The sequence below is a fragment of the Octopus bimaculoides genome, chromosome 2 (genome assembly GCF_046866305.1).
Source record: "Octopus bimaculoides isolate indiv1 chromosome 2, ASM4686630v1, whole genome shotgun sequence".
NCBI lineage: Eukaryota > Metazoa > Mollusca > Cephalopoda > Octopoda > Octopodidae > Octopus > Octopus bimaculoides.
This window is the reverse complement of record NC_142929.1, coordinates 90,929,477-90,949,911: the sequence shown is the minus strand read 5'-3', so window position 1 is coordinate 90,949,911 and position 20,435 is coordinate 90,929,477. Positions and strand designations below refer to the sequence as shown.

The window sequence follows — 20,435 nt, the reverse complement described above, 5'->3', positions numbered from 1 at the left end:
CTTCTAACCAGGCAAAAAATAATAAATTGTTTTTCCTGCAGTATACACCCCAAAAGATCTACAGATTCTATGGACAGATTCAAATCCCCAACTAATTCATTTAGTTCAGTTTATGTTAAAGGCTTACTTATGCTTTGGTAATCTTCTTCGGGTTACTTAAACAATGTTATTATCTGAATTTGACTGAGAATGTGTATTATGCTGATTTGAACTGTCAGGTAACTGAGTGAGTAGAATGCTTTAGCTGTGGGGTATGGGTTTGATAGCTGATGAAGATTTGGGTACTGAAAAATTTCTTTGTTCCAGGTATTTAACAATACATGAACAGAGCTATCAATCAGTATAATTTATAGAGTCATGTTTTCTACCATGGCTCCAATTCCATATGTATGACAATCCTAGAAGCCAAACTTTTTACCGTGATCTCCTAATTTTATTCTGAAGTTGGTATGATAAACTCTTTATATTTTGGCTTTAATTTTCAGCAACAAATTCAGTACTCAGTACATTATATAGCAAAATATATTTTGCTTATTGATGTGACCTCTTGAAGCCATTATCAAAAACTGTAAAGTGAATTTATGATTTATGTCTAAAATGCCTGTGAAATAAATATACACATAAACTTTTTGCAGATAATACTATGTGTGGTATTTAAGTTCAGAAAATATACATTTAAAAGCTTTTATTACATGTTATCAGTTAATGTGATAAATGTCCAAAGAGGATATCAGTAATGAGAAAATATTTTTAAAAATTGTTTTATTAATAGCTGCAAAAAGCTGATGATAGGAGAAATGGATATAAGTTTTTCATTTGGCACACCAAACAGCATTAGAATTGCTTCTCAGATTTGATGTAGTCTGCTGTTATTTATCTTTAATTTACCAAAACTCAAAATGATATGGTTGTTGTATGTAAATTTCCAACAGTATTAAACTATCATCATCATTTAACATCTGTTGTCCATGCTGGTATGGGTTTGGATGGTTTGAGCAGAGCTGGCAAGCTGAGGAGCTGCAACAGGCTCCAGTCTAATTCGGCATGGTTTCTATGGTTTGATGCCCTTCCTAATGTCAATCACTTTACAGAGTGTACTGGATGCTTTTATGTGGCATCACATGAGCACTTTTATGTAGCACCAGCATGAGTGCTTTTTATATGGCACCAGCCCAGGATTCTTGCAAGCCAATCCTCTTTATCAGAGTGACTGGCTCCAAACACTTCTACTGTAGTGTATAGGTCTTCTTGAAACTAGCTTTCAGAAAACTATATAACTAACCTCTGTTCTAAAAATATTTATTATTCATAAAATTGCAAAGACAATTATTGAATGCAGAAATAGTGATGCAGCAAAAAAATGTTCTTGTATGTGAGTGTTTTTTTTCTTCTTATTTATTTATGTTTAGGTGCAGACATAACTGTGTAAAGAAGTTTGTTTCACAACCATGAGGTTTCAGATTTGACCCGATTGTGTGATACATTAAGTGTCTTTCACTGTAGTTTTGGGTTACTTTCTGAGTATATTTGGTAGAAGCAAACTATGTAGAACTCTGCCACACACACACACACATGCACACACACACGTACAGTCACACACGCACATACACACATGGCATATAGTATAATGCTTGTGTGCAAAGGGTAATGCTGCATGTTATATAAGATGTGAGGAACTCCAAAAATTAGGAAAAAAAAGATAAGTGGTGAGCATGCCCTACCAGATATGTAGTTTTGTGTGTGTGAACAATAAAGCACTAAAAGCCAAGAGAAAAACTGGGTATAAGAAGAATCCAGAGTAGTGTGTGAGAGAGAAGACTGTGTTGGTACAAGCATGTGATTAATATAGAGGCAGTTGGATGTAGAAGATCCATGCAATGCACCAGAAGGATTATGGTTGAAGCACACTGAGTATAGGAGGGCTACAGCTATCTATGAAGATATTTTCTCTCAGACAATTCCACAGCATCGTGCCTTTTAACAGTATGTATAAATTTAGTATGATATACAAATGGTGATTTTGGTGGCAAACATGCTGGAGACTCACCCAATCCTACACACTAAACATGACAATTGAGATGACATGAAAAGCACAAACAAACATTCGCATATAGACCCATACCTTTACTAATATACTCAGAAAACTACACTCCTGAAATGTGCTAACACACAAATAACTTGGCTTTGTGTAGCCCAAACCAGTATGAAAATTGGTATAAAAATGATTAAACTTTGAACTTCTTTCTTTTAACACCTCAAATGTATGATATTTTCCCTGTAGATGGAGGGAAAATATCAACAAACATTATTTTGAGCCACCGAGCCCCTAGAAACAGCTGCTGGATTTGTAATACCTTTCTTCAACCCCTTAAATCTCCTATATCATTTGTATTTTGTGTAAGGTGGACCTCTTTGTATGTAAACATATATACATTTGTTGTATTTCATGTATTTAATATACTTTATATGTTGACATGTGTAACTCACTTAAGCCTACATTTACTTCTAAAAACGATTAATATATATAGTCTCACATGTGTAATAAGTGAGTGGAAAATCTTTGATTAACTTTGATTGTCTTTGCAATAAGAAGACAAAATCTCACTTTAGGGATTTTTAAAATCCAGAAGTAAAAGAGTTAAGTCTTATATCAGAGAGTCCACATTTTTGGAATATCAATATGCATGAACATGCATGTGTGTTTGTGTGTGTGTGTATGTGTGCGTAAGTGTGTGTGTAAGTGTGTGCTTTTATAATTGTGTATACCAGTGTGCAACCAATGTGTCAAGATGCTTCATTTTAATGTAAAAAAAAGTAACTTAGACATTCAATAAACAAAGCTCAATAAACTATATACCAGACTGAAGTACATTTTAGTATGGATATGATTGACTAAAACCCTTAAAGACAGTGGTCTAGCATGTCCACAGTCCAATGGCAAACTAATAAAAGAATTATTTGGTTTCCCTTGATGGATAATTATTGATTTCTGCCAAAATTCTAAACCAAAAGTCACCAATTATCACCAATTTTTAAATATTATCTATGAATAACCAGAGCTACTTTGTACTTTTCTTGACAGGTCTTGTAACGAGGGTAAATACATTTGATCTCGGCTTAGAACAACAACAGCGACGGAAAATTTGTGATGCAATTGCAGCAGCTAGTATTGTGCATAATTGTGCAGGAGTTGATACAACTCAGAACAGGTTCATGGGAATGCAACAGTTTCAACATTTCCTGGAAGATTATCAAGAAGAAAGTGTGGATAATGAAAGAATTTATCAGCTGATTCAGGTCTGTAAATCTACTGACATTTTTATTCTAATTGTCATAAATTAAAGATCAAGAAAGAGAGAGGGGGGGAACTAGATGGGTTGTAGTGTTGTTTTAGATGTGGGATCACAGTTCTTTTATTTTAAAATTTTAGCGAAATACCCAGTTACACAGTTGTAGTTAAGGCTAAAGTAACATGTTTAGTGTAGTTCGACAAAAATTATTTTAATCAACTGAAAAAAAAAAATTACTCTCTAATGAAAAAAGTCATTAACTTTTTTGTTAATGTTATTTCTTCTCAGGGAAAGCAAGGTAAAGAACTCTGAAATTGAAATTGATATAAAATTTAGAAAAAACATGCAGTGAGTAATTTGTATTATGGTAAATGTGGTGACAATTGCAGACACATTTCAGTTTTATTAAATCTCTTGGCATTTAACTCAAAGTAGTCAGCAACTTCAGGTACCTTGGATCTAAGGGACAAGCCTGAAGTGTCTGCAACAAAGATTTTCAAGGTAATCAAGTATTTGAAAGTCAACAAGTCTGACCTTTACTTCACTTGGTTTGCTTCATGCTCTTGCTTGATGAGGCTGGGGTCATCCCAGGTTAGTGGTCCCAGAGAAGTCATCATGGCAGTCCCATGTCAGTCCCTCTGCATCCTGGCTTTCTTTAGGACATGTGTAAAGAGCATTCCTCTCCATGGAGGTGAAACATTGACTAGGAAGAAAAGTTTTCAAGATCATCTTAATAGTGCTCATACTAAGCTTTTCTTGTGGGTTCAAAACATCTCATGGTCAGAGCACAATGTTAAAGAAGAGATTTAAGAATACATTCTGTCTATATCTACTATTGTTGCTCAATGCAGAGTAGGTTCTGCAGAATATTGCAATCATGGTGAACAAGCCATGATGATTTGGAGACTTCTGTACCCTAACAGAGGACAAAGACCACTCAACAACATTAATGTTGTTAACAAAGACACACATATGAAATTGAGAATCTAGTGGCATGGTAAAATGCATCTTCATTGCATCTACTACAAGAATAACATGCTAAGCATAGTCCATTAGATTATAAAATGGCTTTGAGAAGAAATAGATGTTTTTGTTAAGAGTATCCACTGATTATGCAAATTGAAATTACATGGAAATTTTTTCAAGAGACGTCTTCTGCTCAAAGTAATATGTTTCAATTTCCATTGCATGTCTCTAATTTCTATTCAATTCATATTTCAGAGTCATCTCACTTGCCTTCAGTAAGAAACATTAATGACTCACGTTATAGGTTTAATTTCAATTGATCAAAAATTACTTTTGACTCAGCATATTAAGTATAATAGCTCACACTTAACTATATATTTTTCATGAATAGAACATCCCTTAGGTATTTTCCACAGTAATCATTTTAACTTGCCAATATATTTGTACATATCTAAGTCTTGGAAGTTCCTCATTTTCATTCTGTAGCCTTCCTGCACTCCTTGCTAGACAAAACTTTAAACTGAACAGCAATCACATCAAATTCGTCAGCCAAGACAGGATGGTAAATGTAATAGTTACTACCCCTTCTCTCCCTTACTAGCTCATAATAAAATAAAATGGACTTAATAAAATAAGGTCTGGTTGATGAAAGAAAAATTAGATTTGAAAGAATGGCTCCTGATAGAAAGAGCATTACCAGAGTATGGCCACATCATCATCGTCATTGTTTAACATCCACTTTCCATGTCAGTATGGGTGATTGAGAACTGGCAGGCTGGAAGGTTGCACTAGTCTTCAATCTGACTTGGTAAAGATTCAACAGCAGGCTGTATACCCTGAGAGTGAAGTGGGTGCTTTTTACATGCCATCAGCATGAGAGCCAGTCAGGTGGCACTGACATCAGCCACACTCAAATGGTACTTTTTACATGCCACCAGCATGGGTGCCAGTCAGGTGGCATTTGCATCAGTCACACTTGAATGGTGCTTTTTACATGCCACCAGCATGGGTACCAACCAGACAATGTATTGAAAAGACACCCATATAGATTGCATATGAAATACTAAAGAGTAAATTTATTCAATAAAATCGCCATTGGTTTCAGCCAGATGACTTTGGAATCTCCTGCAACTCTTCTGGACAGTCTCCTTGTTTAAGTTGGTGAATGCTGCCATAATCTTTGCCTTCAGTTCATCTTTGGTGTTAGAAGGAGTTTTGTTGGTCTCTTGCTCAACTGTGCCCCACACATAATAAACAAGGGGGTTGCAGTCTGGGGAGTAAGGTGGTCAGATGTTAGGGGCAGTGTGGTCACAGAAATTGCCTGACAGCCAAGACTGAGTTCTCCTGCTTGTGTGGCATGGTGCAAAGTCATGTTGACAGACATAGGGTCTTCTAGCAGCCACTCTCTTGACCCAGGGCAGCACTACCTCCTCCAGGCACTTGATGTAGGCCTCTGTGTTGAGTCTGAGGCTGTGTGGGAAGATGAATGGAGGCATAGCATCGCCATGACTAGTGATCACTCCAAACACTATGATGTTGACTGGATGTTTGATTTTTATCACTCAGTATACATCTTCAGTTTGACACCCAAACACTCTGAAATGTTAATATTGGAGCTTCTGGCAAGAATGCTAAACAGTACAGTATGTTGTTTCCAAATTTCTGGAAGAGTGACTTGCGTTATGGTTCTATTTTTTTCACAGATGGTGCCCAACTGACCCTACTATACTGTGTAGAGAACAAAATCAAAAACAAACAATGCACATGCGCAAAATTAAAAATGAGAACTGGCGACAGTTTACCCATTGAACCCTGTATATATATATATATATATATATATATATATATATGTTAGGAACGACCGTGCGAACTCAAAAAGGAGCAATGGTGACGAATGGAAAAACAGGACTCCTTTTATTTAAACGTGTCACACGGTCGAACACAAAAAATATATATCAAATGATGATATACATGATGTTATACGACGATAACATAGATGACCAGTAATGAAAGACCACAACCGTATTAGATGAATAACAGATATATTTATTGTAGCGTTAAAGATGTATGTCTGTGTGAGAGTGTGAATGCGACATATAAGAACATAATCAAAGACAGGCCGTCGTACAAAGAAAAGTATGTATGTGTATGTGTATTATTACAGCAGATAGAAAGAGAGTCAATAACACATGAGCAATTATACCAGATCGTTAGTACACTATAGGAAAAGTTCTGTATGTGAAAGTGAGGAAAGGCTGAGTGTGGCAGAGCTTATCACTAGTTGTGTTTTGGCTTCGATGCCAGGGCCTTGATTCTTGTTATACAGATGTTCATCGCTGGCTGAGAATTTCTTGTCTGTTTAAGAACTCTTGTCTGTTTATTTACCGTGGTGAAGCTGAGTCACCTAACAGAATCGAAGAGAGATATGTGCCGCAGAGTTTGGTGTGGTGTACATAGTAAATCGTGTTGACGCTGGTAGAGATTGTTGCTGGTTAGTAGTAATCGTAGAATCGTGTTGGTCATGATGATGATGCTGGATAGTAGTAGTAGACTCTTGTTACTGATGTGGCGACGGCGGAGGTCATCGTGGCTGGATGAAGCTGCTGAAGTGGTCGCTGGCTGCTGCTGCTGTCGTGTGGTACACGGAACAGTTCTCAAAGAGAAACTGGACCGAGACAAATTATTGGGTATGAGTTGATCTATATATAGCGTTAAGAGGGCTCCAAATGCCTTTAGAATTTTACTCCATCACGTGACCTTATTAGGGGCCGTGATTGGTCAGTTCGCGTTCTGGCGGGAACGGTTCGAAGAAGTTGCCGATTCGAATAATGATCAGTCACGTGATGGACAAGGAATGGGTTCTCTACTACGCTCGCATTTATTTATATTTAAATGAGAAGATTGTATGTAATGGCGATAGTAGTTTGTATCTAATGGCGGGAGGTAGTTTCACTACACCAGCCTCGCACCAGTCGGTTTGTCGAAGACAAACAGACGAAATAAGGGAAAAAAAAAATTGTAGTGAAAAAGACTTAAAGAACGGTTGGTCTATTACTGGGATTTAGTCACCATTTTTGGAAAGTTATGTGAACTTTTCAAGTTGGGCTGTACAGATCAGAAGGACTGTATGGACGAATCAACGTCGGGGGTCACCAATTGTAAGGGAAACTGTGTGAACAGGCTCACGTTGGCTGTACAGATCAGAAGGGCTGTATGAACGAATCAACGTCGGGGGTCATCAATTGTAAGGGACGACCGTGCGAACTCATAAAAGGAGCAATGGCGACGAATGGAAAAACAAAGGACTCCTTTTATTTAAACGAGTCACACGGTCGAACATACAAATATATATCAAATGATATACATGATATGTTATGCGTCGATAACATAGATGACCAGTAATGAAAGACCACAACCGTATTAGATGAATAACAGATATATTTATTGTAGCGTTAAAGATGTATGTCTGTGTGAGAGTGTGAATGCGACATATAAGAACATAATCAAAGACAGGCCGTCGTACAAAGAAAAGTATGTATGTGTATGTGTATTATTACAGCAGATAGAAAGAGAGTCAATAACACGTGAGCAATTATACCAGATCATTAGTACACTATAGGAAAAGTTCTGTATGTGAAAGTGAGGAAAGGCTGAGTGTGGCAGAGCTTATCACTAGTTGTGTTTTGGCTTCGATGCCAGGGCCTTGATTCTTGTTATACAGATGTTCATCGCTGGGTGAGAATTTCTTGTCTGTTTAAGAACTCTTGTCTGTTTATTTACCGTGGTGAAGCTGAGTCACCTAACAGAATCGAAGAGAGAGATGTGCCGCGGAGTTTGGTGTGGTGTACATAGTAAATCGTGTTGACGCTGGTAGAGATTGTTGCTGGTTAGTAGTAATCGTAGAATCGTGTTGGTCATGATGATGATGCTGGGTAGTAGTAGTAGACTCTTGTTACTGATGTGGCGACGGCGGAGGTCATCGTGGCTGGACGAAGCTGCTGAAGTGGTCGCTGGCTGCTGCTGCTGTCGTGTGGTACACGGAACAGTTCTCAAAGAGAAACTGGACCGAGACAAATTATTGGGTATGAGTTGATCTATATATAGCATTAAGAGGGCTCCAAATGCCTTTAGAATTTTACTCCATCACGTGACCTTATTAGGGGCCGTGATTGGTCAGTTCGCGTTCTGGCGGGAACAGTTCGAAGAAGTTGCCGATTCGAATAATGATCAGTCACGTGATGGACAAGGAATGGGTTCTCTACTACGCTCGCATTTATTTATATTTAAATGAGAAGATTGTATGTAATGGCGATAGTAGTTTGTATCTAATGGCGGGAGGTAGTTTCACTACATATATATATATATATAATTAAATAAACAATAAATAAAGAAGAAAACATTACGATATTCGTGATTGGAAAATATGAATTAAAACATAAAAGCAAGCCAAAGATTTCTGAACATGTTATGTATCATGAATAATGGTTATTTTAAGGAAGAAAAAGCTTTTGTATAAATTTCTCTTTATTTCTCATTAAAAGCTTCATGAACCTAATCCAATTCCACGAGAACATGGATATCTTTCATTTGAAGGCTTTGCCAGGTATCTGATGGATAAAGAGAACTATGCATACATAAACGAAAAACTAAAGTGCCGAAAAGAGGTAAGATGTAAAAAAAAAATTTTTCAATGTTGTGTTTTGAAATTAAGAAAATCTTATCTTTTTAATTGATACCTCACAGGTCTTCATATTCTGATTAGGAAACAAAATTGGTTTACTCTGTATCATAGATAATAGCTCTAGAGACTAACTGTAATTAGTCTGAAGTGTAAAACTCTGTGTGCGTGTGTGTATATATATATATATGTGTGTGTGTGTGTGTGTGTATATATATATGTGTGTGTGTGTGTGTATGTGTGTGTGTATGTATGTGTGTAATTATAATGAGCAAAGCATAATTATTTCACTCTTCATCAACTTATTTCTCTCAATGCTTGTCAACACACACACACACACACTCACACACAAATGCATACATCTTTTTTGTAACTCAGTCTCAAAGCACACAGAGCTACAAATAACAGCACTTTGGAAATAAAAAAGTTGAAGGTTGCCCAAGATTTCAACCTAAATCACTTGTAGACATGACAAGTATTCTACATCAGACCAAAACAATCCTTCAAATTTCTCTACCCTATCTAGAAACTTTATTCTTACTAGCAAGAATTGTATGGCATTGACATCATAAGAATTTATAAACTTTCTAGAGAACATGAAATAACTATTTTTTGAAAAAAGCATCCTTTAACTTTTTCTATCCAAAATGAATATAATCAGTATGACAAAGTGTAACAGATTACAGTCAATTTCATGAACGTTCCTTCTATACAGATTTCACTCAAATGCTTGGGTCAATTCAAGGCTCTGCTAAAAGAGTCATGTAAGATAAGAAGTAAGACTGAGTCCAGGACCTCATGATTTTGAAACAAACTTCTTAACTATCTAATCATGCCTTCATCCAATATATATCATCATTGTTTTAATGTCTATTTCCCTCATACTTGCATGAGACAGACAAGAGTATGTTGTGGCAGAGATTTTTTTTATAGCTGAATGCTATTACGCTTCCTTTTATTTATTTCCAAGTGTGAGGCACTAATATTCCAGTCTACTGAACAACAAAAAGCCTGGACATGCTTATCCAGAGTACTGGAAACAAACAACACTGTATGAATGAAACCTTTGTTTACAAAGACTGTGCAACACATCAAGAAGTTCAGGCATGCTTTCACAGTGAAATGCAAGCAAGGGAAACCATCAACAAAACTGTTGTTCACAACCAGCAAGTGAAAACATGTGAAGAGGAAGGAAATATGAGCTCACTCACAGAAACACACACATGAATACAAATATATATATATATATATATATATCAGATTATATCTATCAAGCCTATAAGGCTTGGTTGGCCAGGGCCTGTGATGGCAGATACCTCGTTCTCAAGGTGTCACACAGTGGAACTGCAACTAAAATCATGTGAGCGGGAAGCTACTTCTTAATAATACTCACCCACACATATATTACTGGTGACATGTAAAAAGACACTCAGTTCACTCAGTAAAGTGGTTGGTGTTAGAAAGGGCATCTAGGTGTAAAATCCATGCCAAAGTAGACAGTGAAGCTTGATGCAGTCCTCTAGCTTGCCAGCTCCCATCAAATCATCTAACCTATGCCAACATGAAAGCCAGACATTAAATGATGATGATGATAATGCATGTGTGCATGTTCCTACTAAATAATCCACATGAAAAATATCTTTAATTGATTTTATATAGCATCTGAACTAATTCTGATCTGTTTTTGCTTGAATACTTCACAGGATATGGATCACCCATTGTCTCATTACTATATAGCATCTTCACATAACACATACCTAACTGGTCATCAACTCAAAGGAGAATCATCAGTAGAACTGTATAGTCAAGTAAGCAAACTTTGGTTTTCTTGTTTTTCTTCCTTGTATCCCTTGACTACCTAATGACTTCATGTATAATATATAATTTGTTAACCTTGGTTTTAAATTCCAGTTGTTAGGGTTTATGCTTTATATACCAGAACTCAATGCTCTTCATTCCCTGACTATGATTAGGACATGGCTATGATTAGGACAGTATGAGCAGAAGTAAGTTATATCTATTACTGAAGCTAACTAATGTGTAGCAGATTTAAAATCACAATGCCATTTTTCTGTAACAATAATATAATAAACATTCCTTATGTTCTTATAAGTATGAATTAATGATCTAAATATTATGTTACTGGCTTGGAGCATGCTTATGATGATAATAATAAACATGCTTGGCTGTCCGTATCAGAACAGAAATTCTACAGATAAATGTTTAAATACAAAATTTTGCTCATATTTGTTGATATGAAATTGACACTGATAACACTGAAACACTGATTTTGTTTCTATCCAAGCAGAAATTTATATAACAAATAGATACTATCTATATGCAGTCTACACAATTTATGTCCAGTGAAATTATATATGAAACACTGGATGGAGTATTTGAATGATTATTTTGTTTATCAATTTAACCCTTTTGTTACCATATTTCTGTTAGAATACACTGCCTGAAGTAATTTAGTAAAATAACTTTATTGTTATTAAGCTTGTGTTTGGAATATACATTAACATGAAATTTTGATAGGAAGTTTTAAGCTTATATAATTCTCAAATAAGAATTTTGTATCAGACTTTTGGTGAAGAGATTACTCAAAGCTTGTGTTGGAGTGATGTTTGCTTAAACATGGAAGGTTTACTAGCTTCAGTAATTCAATTACAGAAACAACAACAAGAGTTGTTGGAATTTCAGAAGCAACAACAACTGTTAGTACAACTGATATAAAAGAAAACAGAAAATACAAAAAGTTCATTTACCTTTGACACTGTCACAAACTCGATCAGAAGGTTTGCATTTAACCCAGAGGAGTGTACTGCCTTCCCTGCTTACTTTAGAAGGTATTCTTTTATTCTTTTACCTGTTTCAGTCATTTGACTGCGGCCATGCTGGAGCACCACCATTAATCGAATAAATTGATCCCCAAGACTTATTCTTTGTAAGCCCAGTGCTTATTCTATCGGTCATAAACACGCCAACATCGGTTGTCAAGTGATGGTGGGGGGACAAACACAGACACAAACAACAAATACATACATATATCTACAAATATATACACGATGGGCTTCTTTCAGTTTCCGTCTACCAAATCCACTCACAAGGCTTTGGTCGGCCCAAAGCTATAGTAGAAGACAATTGTCCAAGGTGCCATGCAGTGGGACTGAACCCGGAACCATGTGGTTGGGAAGCAAGCTTCTTACCACACAGCCACTCCTTTGCCTATGAGGGAATAAATTTTTTAGAGAAGAATGCTGTGACTGGCAAGATGAGAAAAAAATACTCCACTTTTGTTGCGAACGTTGGCACCAGCAGAGCATGAGAGATATTACAATTACATATGTACCAGCACCTAAGCAAATTGTGGAAACTACATGTTCAAGAAAGAGAAAAAGAAAACGAACAGAAGTACTTGAAATAGACCTGAAACACAAAAGGTATTAAGCCCTGGGTGGAGCTAAATTCTTAAAAAGGGGAGATGCTATGGGAGAATCCTGAACACCCCCAGACAACTGAAGGTGGACTAATTGATTACAATAAATAACAACTGAGTGAACTGTCATGAGAGTAGTTGATGGTATTAGTTCAAGTGTGTTGGTTTAACAGTCAGTAGTTGAACAGGGAATACTGAGAATCGTAACTATGTTTGAGTAGTATGGAGTGCATCCTGTGTTAAATGTGTATTTCTGCAATAGGTTATTTTTAGATAACCACAATCAAATATCTATTTGTGTAATACCATTTTACATCAGATGTGTATACCCATGTCATAACACAGACAAACAGGAGTTTCAGGTAGGTTGGTATTAGAAGGATTTATATGCTGTGTTTCGATTTAGTAAAATGCTGAGTAAAAAATAACAACCTTCTAAATTCAGAATGCAACTTATTCTTAAATTTGAAAATAAGAAAATGTGCTTTTGGCCACTTCCTAATTATCTGATCTACCAAACAAAAACTGAAGACCATTGTCTCTTGCTTCAAAAGTCACATAATAAATGAAGTCAAAAAGGTTATCAAAAATGTATGTTTAAACAATAAATACTTTGATCTCCTGGAACAACACAACCATGTGTGTATCACTGTATAAACTGAATAATGAAATTGCATAAAAACTTATTTAAGTAAATCATCATTATCAAAGTGAAATTGATTTTCTATGAAAAGCACATTCATGTGATATTCACAAAGTTGACTTTAGAACAGGTGCACTTTTACAGCTGACACCAATAAAGTTCCGAGGTCACTTTTGAATTAGCTCTTTTTCTTTGTTTTGTTTTGTTTTAGATACATGAATGTTTTAAATGTATTTCAGACAGCAATTATAATAAATCTGACTAAATACTTCTTACTGTAATACTAAAGAAAAGTCAATGTGTATTATTCATGAGGTATAGTTTTTATGGGATTTCAGAGTCCATAATTTGTGATGCACATTATATATGTATTATACACAAATAAATATGGTAAATATTCTCATTGCATTTAGTGATTAATTTTTACTACTTCATTATCATCACTATGATCATCACTGTCATCACCATCATCAAATTCACCACCACAACCCATAGCACAGTACAGTCATTATCTCCAGTGTTGCACAGAGCTTACTAAAATAAACAGACTTACAAGCTGATGTGGTGTGGTGGTGGGGGGGTAGTTCCTGTTTGTTCAATACAGTTAGATGTACAACTGTTACTGCTGAATATAGAGCTCCATATAGAGTATCATTTTCCATGATGGCAAAGTGTGTGACGGAGACAAATGGTATAAACTGCATCTTATTTATCTATTTCTCTCTCTCTCTCTCTCATAAGATGTACCCAGTGTAAGCTGTGGACACATAAGAGATGCAGCAATATCAAAGGAAGGCTGACTGGGAAGATAGTTTTTGTGTGTGGCAAATACTCAGGAGCAATAAACACTGAAAATGTGCAGAGAACAGCCTCCGTCACATTCCAGGGGGAAAAAACTAGAAGTAGTTGATAGCTTCCATTACTTAAGTGACCAAGTCAGTAGCGGGGGTGGATGCTCTGAAAGTGTAGCTGCTAGAATAAGAATAGGCTGGGTAAAGTTCAGAGAGCTCCTACCTCTGGTGGTGACAAAGAGCCTCTCACTCAGAGTAAAAGGTAAACTGAATGATGCTTGTGTATGAACAGCCTTGCTACGTGGCAGTGAAACATGGGCCGTGACTGCTGAGGACATGTGTTAGCTCGCAAGGAATGAAACCAGTATGTTTCACTGGATGTGTAAGAAGCATCAGATGTGGTATGCAAGAGAAACGACAGCACTAGTCTTCTTTGAACAGTCAGATGTCAGTTTACCTGGGAAGAAAACAATGCAGTTATTAAGAGAAGTTGAAATTAATGCATGCAAGATCTCACAGCTCTTGCATCACTCCTTCATAGTCAGCCTATGAACTTTTCAGACCATCCTAGTCATGTGGGAAGGGATGACAATGAGAATAAGGGATGGAAGATTCCAGGGGAAGAGAAGGTAACTGGTGGTACAAAGGAAGTAGGGGGAGTAATATGTGACAATTCAGCTCTCAATCCCTTACAGCCACTAAGTAGTGCCATAGATAGAACAGTGATTGGTGGGGCTGGGTGTTAGGGAAATGAGATGTAAGGGAATGTTTGATAGAGCAGAATGGATTACAAGCCTACATAGAATGTTTTCGGGTCTTCATTTTCGCTCTGATGGACAAGTCTTTTTGTGCACACAGCAAATTAATGATCATCTCTGTCCTTTGTCATCTCTGTGAGACTCAGCATTTTTAGATCTGCTTTGATCTACCTTCACTACTTTGTCCCATGTCTTCCTGGGCTTCTCTCTTTCACAAATCCTATCCACTTTGAGTGACCATCCATTCTTTATGTATATATAATCAATTTCTCTTTCCACAGATACTCCTAATGGGTTGCCGATGTGTAGAACTTGACTGTTGGGATGGAGATGATGGAATGCCAATTATATATCACGGACATACACTCACTACAAAGATCTCATTTAAGGTAATATTTTTATAAAGCTCTTGTAGTAATTTTTTATTTTCATTCTCTCTTTACTTCATTATAAAGCGTCTCTTTTACTTTTCATGTTATAGATTTATGATAATGCATTTTGTGAAGCAAATAGAATTCCAATAGAATTGCTGTTCCCTTTTTTGTCATTTTGTGTACTGTGCATACAATTTTGGTTATCATTACTATCTTTCTTTACTTGATTATTACTGATTTTGTCCCCTTTTTGCTTTTTCAAATGAACTGTAATGCACCTGAGCACTGTATATAACTGACTTGTTATTTCTCTGTGGCTCATGTTTGATGGAGCTACAGTCTTGGGTCAAGAAAAGACCAAGACTGGATGCCTGACTCCTGGAATGTCACCAAGCACACACTTCCTTCTAACAGTTGAGCAATGTGCTTGGTTGAAGTTATACATCAGCAATATATAGAGATCTAGTAGCGATGGGTAAGGGAGATAATATTCCCAGTGAAACTTTAGGTGTCAATGGGGACAAATGGCAGGTCTGTTTTGGAAAAGCTGCAAGCTGGGGACTACAATAGATAACTTCCAGAAATCCCTGGCCTGGTAAGTGTTACCAAAGGGCACTACTGTTATGGGACAAATGCTACAAGCATTGAGGTGCCACAATGTGGAACTGTCTGTGATAGATGCAAAACAAGAAAACTGCTATGCACATGTTCGTGCAGTGTCCAAGCATTGTTGGTTGGCGGAATTAGATCAAACAGCTGTTGTTACATGTAGGATGTAATTGGCTATCAGCTGAGAACATCATGAGGATTGACCAACCACCTACCTTTAGCAACACAAGGTAGGCAATATTTCTTATAGTTGCATGAGGACAGACACTGCTCTCTTTGGTCAAGCCTAGATCAAGTTGTTTAAGTTCCACCTGGAAAGAAGAGTGAGGGTGAAGCAGGAAGTGCTCTCTTCCAGTAAGTTTGTCAAAAGGTGGGTGATTATGGCAAAAATACTTAGAGTGAATGAATCCACTCTAGTCATGTGCCTGTAGATTGGAAGACAACTGTTGGGCAAGAGTTTGAGCCCTTGGTAGTCAGGGTGGTATTGGATCTGTAGGATTCCTTGAATGACTCAAGCTGGAGGTTATGTGTTCACATAATTTGTGGTACTATGTATACTTTTTATCTTTTCTCTCCCCTCACCTCCACTACTTCTCTACTGGTTTTTATGTAAACCCTCACTCAAATTGCAAACTGTCTGTTAGCATGTTGAGCAAAATGCTTAGTGGTATTTCACCTGCCCCTATGTTCTGAGTTCAAATTATGACAAGGTCGACTTTGCCTTTCATCCTTTCAGGGTCAAAAAATCAAGAACCAGTCAAGTGCTGAAGTCGATGTAATTGACTATCTCCCTCCCCACAAATTTCAGGCCTTACCTATAGTAGAAAGGATTATTATTATTATTATTAAAAAGGATTACTGATAGTAAATTTAACCTTAATTATCTGAAAACAGTTTTGAAGTTTCTAGAATTATCATAGTGGAAATTTCTTCTAATATCAATTTTAAACAGAATGTCACTAAATGTTGCTATGCAAATAGAAGTATTTTAGACCTTAGTAACATCATAGCTGATGGGACCAAGTTATATTCAACTGTGGCTTTTTAATTTGATTTTTCTCATTACCTTAAGCTATAAGCTCTGAAAATCCTTCAGAGAAAGCTGTAATATATTCCACATGTTTGTTTATATCCCCAAAATGTTGCATTTAATTTAATTTAAATATCGTTCTATTTGTGATACTTTCTAAAATTATCCTTAGATGATGCTTGTTAGAATTGTTCTCAAGAAATTATAAAGCTTCTTGCAGAAACAATGTAATATTACTCTAAATTTGCAAAATTTTTGTTAAACAAACATTTCTAATATCAAATTAGATTTTTGGCTCAGTTTCAATGGAAATGTCAAAGAAATTTATGGCTGTTGCTATCCCTATCTTACCAGAAAACTCAACCATTACTCGGATCTTGTCTCAATTACCCAGTGAAATCTTTTGTATTTAATTAGTTTTATATAAAATATGTATCATAATTCCTTGTTCATTGGCATTCATAGATAAAGCACAGATAAATTATATCATATTCAGATACTGTAATAAATTATGTACAGATTCAGAATACTGTAATCCATATATATTTCAATACATTGACAATTGTATGGCGTCAAGATAGCTATGTGACACTACACTGATTGATTGGGAGAATAATATTATATAACTAAACTCTACAACTGACTTGTATAGCAGCAGTGGTATTTCACTTACTTTTGTTTTTGATTTTTAACTTTGTGGGTGTGTGGTCAAAACTTGCTTCTGAACAACATAGTTCTGAGTTAAGTCTCACTCTATGGCACCTTGGGCAAGTGCCTTTTACTATAACTTCAGGCTGACCAAAGCCTTGTGAGTAGATTTGGTAGAGGCAAAGTGAAAGAAGCCTGCCGTCTCCTCTTATTTCTAGCAATATAGGTGCTACCCAGCACCCTCAGTGACAACTGAATTTTTCCTTATATATATATATATATATATATGTATGTATGTATGTATGTATGTACAAGAGGGTACCCAAAAGTAACTGCAAACGTTCTCTGTGAGACAAGCCTGTTATAGTTCGGGCTTCCACTGCTGGAAGCCACTTGAAGCCACTTGGCTTCCACCACTAGAAGCCACTAGGCATCAGTCTGCTGACCGTCAGTGTCTGTTTAAGTCATACTACCATGTGGTGCATCTTTGCATTCAGTGCTTCTTCTCTGTTTCTCTGTTTGTCAATTTTTGTGTTGGCTGAAATGAAAGAACAGCAGGCTTCTGTGAAATTCTTGTTTTCTGCCAGGGAAAACGATGGTCAAAACAATTGTCATGCCTCAAACAACTTACAAGATTGCTGCCATGAACAACTCACAAGTTTATGAATGGTTTTCACATTGAATACCAATCTTGTTGAGAGTGACCAGTGACCTCCTGATCGAATGAAAACAATCACAAAATTTCATGAACTGATCTTGGAGGACCACTGCTGAACAATTGACAAACTTATTGATATGACCGTGTCCTGGAGCTCCTGCCAATGAATTTTGAATGAGGAATTGTGAATGAAAAGAGTTGCAGCAAAATTTGTGCCTTGCTTGCTCACAGAGAATCAAAAGCAGTCATGATTGAATGCATATAAAGGCATCTCTTTGCAAGATTTTCAGGACTGCTATGAACAGTGGAAAGTGCATCTGGAGCAATGCATTACTTCAAATAGAGAATACTTTGAAGGCAGTAAAATTATAAACATGTAAATCTAAGTGAATAAAATAATATTGCAAGATTCCAGTTTCTTTTGGGTCCCCCCTCATACATACATACATACATACATATATATATATATATATATATATATATATATATATATGGAAAAATTCAGGAATAAGAGTTAAAAGACACTTAAAGCTGCAAGAAAGCACATTTTTATATACTGACAGGGAAGATAAACACCCCACAGTGTGTGAGATCACAATATAAATATAAATATATATATATATATGTATATATATATATATATATATATATATATATATATATATATATAGTGTGTGTGTGCGTGCGTGCATGCATGCGTGTGTGTGTGTCTTTGTTAGTGTTGGCAACAGGTGCTGATGTGTTAACGTCTCCACAGCCTAGCAGTTTGGCCAAAGTAACTGATAGAATAAGTACTAAGCTTAAGAAAAAAAAAGAAGTTCTGGGGCCAATTTGTTTGACTAAAACCCTTGAAGGTTGTGCCCTGGCATGGCTGCAGTCAAATGACTGAAACAAGAAAAAGAGAAATGATAAATATATATTAATGTTTTGTCTATCAACACAGAGCTCACCATTACTACCTTCTAACAACAATGTTATGGCAGAACTTTCTCTTAAAACATACACCTATCTGTTGAAATACAATTTCAGTAAATCTCTGTTTATCTAACTCAATGGCTATATATTTGAAAACATCATCTCTTATTATCAAGTAAATTTCATTACATATAATTTACTTTACAAAAATCACCTGTTACAAAGTCTTTAGCAATGTTTCTTTAACCATAAACAGCTGTAGAACTTAATTATTCATTTCATTAATTCATTGAAAAAATTTAGCGATTAGTAATAAATATTTATTATCCTCATCACCATCATCATTTTAACAAGCACTTTATCATGCTTGTATAGGTCAGATGAAAGTTACTAAGGAAGATTTTTTTTCTAGCTAGATGCCCTTCTTGTAGCCAACTCTCATCTGTTGCCGACTAATGTAATATTGTTCCATGACCAGGAATGTTTTGTGGAAGATTGGAAATGAATGACACCACTATTATGATGCTGAAACTCATTTACAATTATTATGCGATGTCAAGACAAAGTCCTCTCTCTCTCTCTCTCTCACACACACAATATGCACAACAGGCTTCTTTCAATTTCCATTCATCTTATTCACACATATAAGGTTGGCAACAGCAAGGACAACTGGTTGTAGAAAATTTGTCTCTGCAAATTCTGTCTGACTGATGCAAACATGGAAAAGTGGATGCTAGAAGTGGCTGCTGCTGTTTATGATGATGACATCACAGTGTACTAGCCATTGCTTAATGAGTAAGCATTTGGATTTGGTACTTTACCCCATGAAGTGCAGTCTTTCATTTCATTATTTTAGATTCATATTTTGACATGACTAGGTGTATCCTTCAAATAAAGTCAAGGAAGGTTGTCTTATTCAGTGAGTGTTGGTGGAGTGCCCTTTATAGTACAGTATGATAGTCAACATGTTTATTATTTCATTTAAATAATGAAAGGATGAGTATGGCCATCTCCTTTAAGAAGTTTACTTCCCAGTCATTCAGTGTAAGCTTCAGTCCTACTGTATGACACCTTGAGCAAGTTTCATCTTGAGTAGATTTTGTAGGCAGAATCTGAAAGGAGCGCATCATATGTATGCATTGTTCATCTGTATCTCTGGATATATGTGTGCATGTCTGTGTATTTGCACCATAAAAATTACTGTGATACAAGTTGTGGGGATAATATAATTTCCCCTGTCAAGATACCATCCTCTGGCTTTGTGCCTTTGAAGACAAGTGAGATAAGAGATCCCTTACTTGAAAAATAGGTAACTGTTAACAAAAGGAAAAATATTTGGCTGCAAAACACTATCACAGCATTATATTCATCTAATCAATACTGCACAGAAAGTCTGATGCAAATACAAAAATCCATTTTACCTAAAATTGAAATTAGGCATTGAATTAGATTCTACAAATGTTGAAATGATAATTATCTATTCTCTTCTTTTTCTCTCTTTATACAGGCAGTTGTAGAGGCTATCAACAGAGCAGCATTTGTTAATTCCCCATATCCTATAATCTTGTCCATAGAAAACCATTGCTCAATACCACAACAACAAAAAATGGCACAAATATTTGTTGTAAGTATTTTG

General features: G+C 36.1%; 1 protein-coding gene across 7 annotated transcripts in view; it reads left to right on the top strand.

Moving 5' to 3' along the window:
• LOC106874430 (1-phosphatidylinositol 4,5-bisphosphate phosphodiesterase epsilon-1) overlaps window positions 1-20,435 on the top strand; it is a 1,217,386-nt gene that overhangs the window by 1,052,465 nt on the left and 144,486 nt on the right. For all 7 annotated transcript variants that reach the window (XM_089347149.1, XM_052978429.2, XM_052978428.2 and 4 more), the window contains 5 exons: window positions 3,083-3,297; window positions 8,798-8,920; window positions 10,638-10,742; window positions 14,847-14,954; window positions 20,307-20,423. In XM_089347149.1, the coding sequence (XP_089203275.1) occupies window positions 3,083-3,297; window positions 8,798-8,920; window positions 10,638-10,742; window positions 14,847-14,954; window positions 20,307-20,423 (668 nt within the window). The remainder of the gene's footprint in view (window positions 1-3,082; window positions 3,298-8,797; window positions 8,921-10,637; window positions 10,743-14,846; window positions 14,955-20,306; window positions 20,424-20,435) is intronic.